This window comes from Tachypleus tridentatus, chromosome 5 (genome assembly GCF_004210375.1).
Source record: "Tachypleus tridentatus isolate NWPU-2018 chromosome 5, ASM421037v1, whole genome shotgun sequence".
NCBI classification, from domain to species: domain Eukaryota; kingdom Metazoa; phylum Arthropoda; class Merostomata; order Xiphosura; family Limulidae; genus Tachypleus; species Tachypleus tridentatus.
In genome coordinates this window covers 11555487-11563516 of record NC_134829.1, presented here as the reverse complement: position 1 = coordinate 11563516, position 8030 = coordinate 11555487, and the positions used below count along the sequence as shown (strand labels likewise).

At 34.6% G+C, this 8030-nt stretch overlaps 1 protein-coding gene across 16 annotated transcripts in view; it reads right to left on the bottom strand.

Annotated features, from left to right (window-relative positions):
• Nucleotides 1–216: 216 nt before the first annotated feature.
• The window catches only part of LOC143250516 (uncharacterized), a 71164-nt gene continuing 63350 nt past the window's right edge, over nt 217–8030 (bottom strand). For all 16 annotated transcript variants that reach the window (XM_076501166.1, XM_076501174.1, XM_076501167.1 and 13 more), the window contains one exon: nt 217–3084. In XM_076501166.1, coding sequence (XP_076357281.1) covers nt 1703–3084 — 1382 coding nt within the window. In that variant the 3' untranslated portion in view covers nt 217–1702. The remainder of the gene's footprint in view (nt 3085–8030) is intronic.

Below are 8030 nucleotides of genomic sequence, written 5' to 3'. Positions count from 1 at the left end.
TATATTCCTAAGGGCTATTGCATGTTATAAAATACATTTATAACTGATAGTTTGCAAATGTCCTTTCCTGTTGCAGTTTTTTCCAACATGAGGCCTCCAGTTCAGCAGGTTTAATGAATTTTTTGTTTTACATTATTACTGTAAATATAAAAAAACAAAAATTTGTATGTTTATCTTATGACATTTTAACCCATTTCTAATAAATTATAAAACATGTTTTTTCAATTAAATAAACTTTATTTTGTTCAAACCTTACTATTAAATAGTGAAGTTACAGCAACTTTCTTGGTTTTTTGAGAGGATTATTTTTTCTTCAAAAATATAACTTTCTCTCGAAAATGGAAATACTTCACAATGCACCAGGTTTCAATAATACTGCAATATGTTTAAGGTTCAAACTATAATGAATGGACTAATTTCAAGCATTTCTTTAACAAGAAAGCACTTAATGACAACAAAAGGTTTTCACAACATTGCTACATCATTTGTGTTTCATGTTCCAGATCAGTTACATCTTGATGATTCATTTGTAATATCATGGGTCAAAAATGTGTACCTGAAACACAACAACTCTTGTTTATGTTTGACATAAGGTTATACAAGTTGATAAATTGTATGACGATTTTGATCTTGCTGATATCATAAACATACAGTGTAAGAAGATATAAAGTTTGTCAAAACTCAAATAGTAAGTTGAAACAGATCAAAATGATAGTCAGTTAACAACCATGTTGAATGACAATTTGAGAAATCTTGGCATCTTCTACTACAGCAAGGAGATGATAAACAAGTTACTGAAGGAACATTCAGGCATTAATGACACATAAACTTTAATAAAAGTTGATGTTGAACAATACGCCAAAGCCTGAAGTCTTGTAATAGGACCGGTTACATAGTTGAATGACTATCATATTAACATACAACTAGTTCATGTGAATGCTACTACTGCATTTGAACCAGAGCTTCTGATTAAAAGTTATTTCATAGTTAAACAGAGTAAACAACTTTGAGTTAATTTGTGGTATTCAAGTTAAAGTTACTGTCACACTTATAGCATGTAAAACTACACAATGAAACACAATAAAAAGTAACCATAAGCCATTATGAATCCAATACACATTTAATCTTAAAGTTCACTGACACAACAGTAGGTGTTCATTCAGCAGAGCAGGCTACATAATAAAAATTAATGAGAACCTTTTGTGCTGGTAATGTTAGTATTAATGTTTTACAGTAGCTGGACAATTATAAAAAGCATTTGAGATAATATAGTACAAACAGTTAAAAACATCTACTTATGTTTTCTTCACCAATAATTTGTCTACCATACAGCTGTTGTGTTTTCTTATAACAGAATACTGGCTACACAGCTGAGAATATTAATCTATGTAGGTAGGTTGCTTCCACTAGTAGTTACTGATACTATCTATATCCACTGATGCTAATCTGTATAATACTTTGTAAAATATCTTTGTCACACAATGCATATTTTACAATAATCTTCCCAGTCTGTCTTTTCATGGAACTTTTACTTAAAATTGTTTTTGATAACCTACAGAAAACATCACATTTTCTTTCCCGTGTGTTCACAGATTAATATTTATTTTCCACAGATTCTGCAGCCTTATGATATTCTAACCTATATTGTCTATTATCTGGTATATTTTTAGGTTACTCTTTCCTTGAAACTGCTTTCTATATACTACACAGCTGTGTGGTTTCTCTCCAATGTACACCTTCTTTTCTCATGAGTCTTTAGGTATCTACTGCATATAAAATTTTTGCCACATACGTTACAACTGTATGGTTTCTCCCCAGTGTGTACTCTTTCATGTATTTCAAATTTACTCTTTGTTCCAAACTGTTTTCCACATATTACACAACTGTATGGCCTATCTCCAGTGTGTATTTTCTCATGAATCTTTATATAACTATTACTGACAAACTGTTTTCCACACACAACACAATTGTATGGTTTCTCCCCAGTGTGCATCTTCTCATGACTCTTTAGGTATTTATTAAATAGAAATTTTTTGTCACATACCACACAACTGTATGGTTTCTCCCCAGTGTGTATCCTCTCATGTATCTTAAGTTTACATTTTGTTCCAAATTGTTTTCCACATACAACACAACTATGTGGTTTCTCCCCATTGTGCATCTTCTCATGAACCTTTCTGTAACTGTTACTGACAAACTGTTTTCCACATATAACACAACTGTATGGTTTTTCACCAGTGTGAATCTTTTCATGACTCTTTAGGTATCTATCACATAAAAATGTTTTACCACATACATTGCAACTGTATGGTTTCTCTCCAGTGTGTACCCTCTTGTGTATTTCAAGATTACTTTTTGTTCCAAACTGTTTTCCACATACAACACAACTGTATGGCCTTTGCTCACAGTGTATCTTCTCATGTCTCTTTAGGTATCTATTACTCACAAAATGTTTCCCACATACAACACAACTGAATGGCTTCTCCCAAGCATGTATCTTCTCGTGACTCTTTAGATAACTTCTACTAATAAATGTCTTACCACATACAACACAACTGTATGGTTTCTCCATAGTGTGTATCTTTTCATGACATTTTAGGCTGCTTTTACTTACAAATTTTTTACTACAAACAACGCAAGCATGTTTTTTTTCCCCACCATGTATCCTATGATGTTCTTTTAGGTGACTGTTTCTTTTAAATTTTTTACCACACACTGTACAACTGTATGGTTTTTCCCCAGTGTGTATCCTCTGATGCATATTTAGTTCACTCTTTTTTTTGAAGTTTTTCCCACATACAGTACAATTATGTGCTTTCTCCTCAGGGTGAACACTTTGATGTATTATCAGCTCATAATCTGTTAAAAATCCTTCACCACATATTACACAACTGTACAGTTGATCAACATCTATATAGGGTATACTATATTTTATATTATTTCCTTTTTTAACAATTTCTACCCCCTTGTTATTGTCTTGTTTCCGAGATTTGCTTGATTTCATTTTTGTAGATGAATCTTCTTGTGTAAAGACACAATGGGGAAACTGATTTTCACACAAGTTATTCTCCTTTGTCTTTGTATCTAAAATCAAAATAAATATGCAACAAATGTAATAAATGAAAATATTCATTTAATACATCTTCATCCATAAAATATAAAAATATGTGAATATAATTAATATGCTTGTTTTCAAAACACGAAAAGGAAATAAAAGTTAGGAGACCAAACACATACTTGTTTCCACAGAAATGCTTATTTAACTTTTAACTGTCTTGTTTTAAATAAATGTAAACAGTTGTGATGGTGATAATTATGTTACATATATCAATACCTAAACTATAATGTACGTTTAATGAATCAGGCACACCATATTTCTTATGTTGGTTACTCTACTGATACTATGTTTTGCACATCTTACTCTACAAACACTATTTCTTATGAAACTCATTCAACAAACATTGCATTTATTTAGCTCCCTATACAGATACTAGATTTATTATGTAGCTTATTTTGCACACACTGCATTTCTGATATAGGTTACTCCACTAACACTACATTCATTACGTTGGTCACTCTACTGAAATTTACATTTTCCTATACCCAAAATGTATCTCTGATAATACATTCTCTTCTCTGCCAATCTAAGCATTGGTATGAATTATACCCCACTGTATTGCCCCCAGCAATTTTAATCTTGTGATTATCTCCACCTATGACCACATGCTCTCTATACTAGATCTGTATATTGCTCTCCAATATTACTTTTTTTCACTTTTCAAGGCTGGCTTAATTATCAGACCCAAACACTGATAATTGTGGGGAGAAAGGACAGATAAAGCAGTACTGGAAATACATTTTCAGTACAGGAAAATGTAATCTCCCAAAAGACACTTACTTCCTCTTACACTTTAGCTAAAATCCCACATTTGCAAGGTTAAGAGGCTAGTGGAAGCAAAATGCACATACAAAGCACCAGCATAGAAACAGTATGCAGAATGAGATGTATTATAGCACACTAGTGGGGTTTTTCACTACTTCTGGAACAAGTATGCTCTTTTCCCAGATAATGTGAGATCTACAACATGGGTGGTAAAGGCCAGCTAGCCACAGTGTTAAAACTGTAACACTGCAAAAAGAAACAAGCAAAGAGAGGCATCTATTCCAAAACTGATCCTTCCTGAAATACCATACACATCTAGTCTGGAAATACTGTACCTGCTCACAAGAATATTTCACACCCTAACCATTCAGATGAATTCCCACATTTTATCTTTGGAATTATACAGGTGTGCACCCAAAACTGGATCCTAAAAGGAGTGGCTAGGACATGGAGACTGCAGTGTCATATAATTGTATTATAGTAATATGGTATTCAAGGGAATTCAACCTAAAAGCTACAAAATGTTGCATGTTGAGCAATTGGAATTATGAAAAGAAAACAAGCAACACAAAAGCAGACACACCCTGGTCCCAAACTGAAGAAAAACAAAGTGCAATAAACTTAATTTATAATTACGAGCCCAGAAATCAATAAACCAAACATAGAATTATAGGGCCATTCAGACCTCACTTAATTTGAAGAAAAGAGATCAACAGGCTTGGAATTACAAATCTAAATATTAACTCCCTAATCTGCCCCCAGAATTAAGAGAAAAATTTCGAAAAAAATGAAATTCAATCAATGGCTCAATGGAAAGTAATATAATAATCAAAAAGAAATACCACACTCAACACAACTAGAAGTGTCATTTCTGAACCAGAATTTTGAAGCTCCCATATAGGTGGATCCCTACTCACACCAAACATCTGGGAAAACTAACTACAGTTAGATGTTAGAGGGTGTCCAAGCTTACCTTCTTCTCCTTGAGTGGAATAAAGTATTCAAGTGTACTCAATAAGAACAGACCTCTGTCTACCACTCCAGCAATTGGAAATTTGGAGTGGTAAAGAATCCTATGCTCCAATGGGAAGAGAATTTGTGTTGGAAAATGTCAAGGAGTGAAGCTCTAGACATGGTACAATAGGTGAACCACATTCCCTACTGTGAAAAGCAAACCAACCTCAATTTATTCAATTCAGAGGTCACCAGGGATGGGCAATAATATCAGAAAGCCTGAACCAGGCATGAAAGACTATCCAGATTTGAGTTGTTGTATAAATAATAGTACATGAATGGTGATCCAGTATTGCATATTATGTATGGTACTGAATAACTGTGTATTGTACCACCTGAAAAGTGCTAAGCTAGTGGTTTCCAACCTTTTTTATGCCCTGCATCCCTAAAAATGTTTAATATGTTCTTCCACCCCTCACAGTAATTATTTATTTAAGAATAAAAGTGAAGGTGGCCCAAACAAATGTTATCTCTCTCGCACCCCCTGGAACGCTATCTCGCACCCCCAAGGGGAGCTAGCACCCCTGGTTAGGAACCATTGTGCTAAGGTGATCTTATGGAACATCTCATCTCAATACAGTTCACTGCTACCAGGAATTTGAGTTATTAGCTAGTGCAGGTTTAAAAAAAAAACATACTTGATCTGGCAACACTTTCCACTAAGTGGTATTTAAATGATAATTATAAGGGTGTCCCTGAAAAGAAAAATACAGAAGAAATGAAGCCATTAAACCCCATCACAATCAAGGCAGGGATTGAAGAACAGTTACATATAGGGTAGCCAAAACCCATCAATAGAGAAAACCATTAAATCATGTAAACAATGTGATATAAAGATGTTAGGTATTGTCTACTTACAAGTCCATAAAATTTTCTCTACCAGATGATGCAATCAGAGACAGTGGAATAGGTTTAACTTGATGAGATGAGAGTTGAATAAGTCTCCACTCCTCCAATAAAAATCTAAAGTAAACCATACAAACCAACTGACAAATCCAACCTGTCAAAGTGACAAGGGATAAGTCACATGGTCCAGTAGGATTCCAATGGATAAACAAATAGTGACATGACCCCTGAAATGCTTCCATGTGTGCCACACAATATCAGAAAGCCTGAACCAGGCATAAAAGACTATGACCATGGAAGATGTAAAAATCTTTTCCAAAGAACCAGATCAAAAATAAGTTATGGTTGACACTTCTGACTGAAGTGAGTTCAATCTTCTCTCAATACACCACTACCAATACATGTGTGGTGTCATTTCTGTTGATGATAAATGTCCACTGCAGGACTAAACAAATACTGAGATAGATACATGGCAACCTTGGAAATTATACCCCAATGCCATGCAAAAGACTGCAAAACCTCTATGTCTAAAGCATGAGCATCAGGATAGCCAGGTGTATCATGTCAGATCATGACTGCCTCTATAGAAATGACCTAAGAAGTGAAAGATATAGACACTCATAAAGGTACCACAGAAGCAGAACCCAGGATGCAGGTGCCAATCTGATCTTATCAATAGGACTCAATAACTGAGTATTTTATTGACTGTCAAGGTCCACAATGAACAAAGTAATTCTGAGTTAATATTGTTACACTTCACTCAAGCTAGCTAGCCTGACTGGCCTCACACTGCTGATTTTTTTACCGACAAAAATATTTAATGTCCTTGTAACATTTGAAATCAAGAGACTAAAGTTGAACAATTTGTAATGTTCAAAATATATAAATGTTCCTGGTCAAATATCTGTAGTTTTCTAATTGATAAGTCTCAATCATAATTACAGCTTGCGAGACTTATATTACAGTGACTGTAGCTAACTAATAATAATATCTCTTGGTGTGTTGGTTTATACAGTTTAAGGCAAGTTTCTAGAATGTTCAACTATGTTTGAACATGCAAGGGTGTTTTCATGAAACAAATATTGTTGATTCTTACTTTCAAGAATCTTTTGCAAATTTAGAAAACAGGTGAGATTCACACAATACAGATCCAATAATATGTCACATGCATACAAAACAATATACTGAAACAAATGTAAGGTATGAAAATAAACATAAAACAGTAAATCTGTTACAACTGGAACAACTGATCTACTACTGCAGTCATCACCTGTTGAACATGGCAAGCAAGTAGAATGATGTCATAAGAGTGATCCTGAGAAAGGAGGTGCAAAATTCAAAAACAAGAAGCATGAACCAAATGCCTTCCCCAATGAGAAATGCAAGACACCACTCCAGATTTGCCAGATTGAAGCCTGATGAGTTTTCCTTTAATAAGCCTAGACCATGAGGCATTGCCTTTTGAAGAGCAAGAAAGGCTAAAATATTGTATAGGGAAGTTGCATCATCCATGTGCAGACCCTGAAATTCTTGACTGACTGTATACATACCCTATAACTGACACTAGACATTTGTGAAAGATAGAACTCTGAAAAAGGTAGCAGCAGAGGAGCCTATATCTTAGTAGGGTCCAAATTTAATAACCCTTTAAGACTGAAGAAAGATTCTGACTAAGGAAACTTGGGAATTCAATAAATTGATGTTTATGATCCATTGGCCACATAAAAACCACTGACAGGATCCTGTGCTCTCATCTAAAAGGCATGAGGAATTTGAGTGATTCCCCATTCCCAAAAGACAAATAACCATCCGTGCAGTGGAAGACAGAGAGTTGAGTAAGATTTGGGCTTCCTGTTGCACAGAGTGGTGCTGAGTAAAAGTTAATCGAGCCCAACTGAGAGAGGAGGTGGAAAAGCAAACACACTGATAACATAGTGAATTATAGCAAAAACAGATGTTTCATCTATAAGAATGAAGCCTTCCTTGGTTGTTTCTGAAAACCAAAATCAGGATGTTGTGATGTTCTGAAAATTTAGTAGGTGGTACCAGCAATAACCAGTCTTCTATGGAATGAAAGTGATGAGAAAATCATTGCACAAGGTGGCAGAATCTAAGTAAAACTGATGCAAGTCAGAAGGTAAAAACCCTAAGTTGCAGTACCTGACCTTTATACACAAAGCGGCTAGTGGTGGGACAAATAAGAGCCAATTACAATGAACCAGAACATTCACAAGCCAAGTAAAAATGCCAAATCAAATTGAAAAATGAGTAACTTGTGAACCTTGGA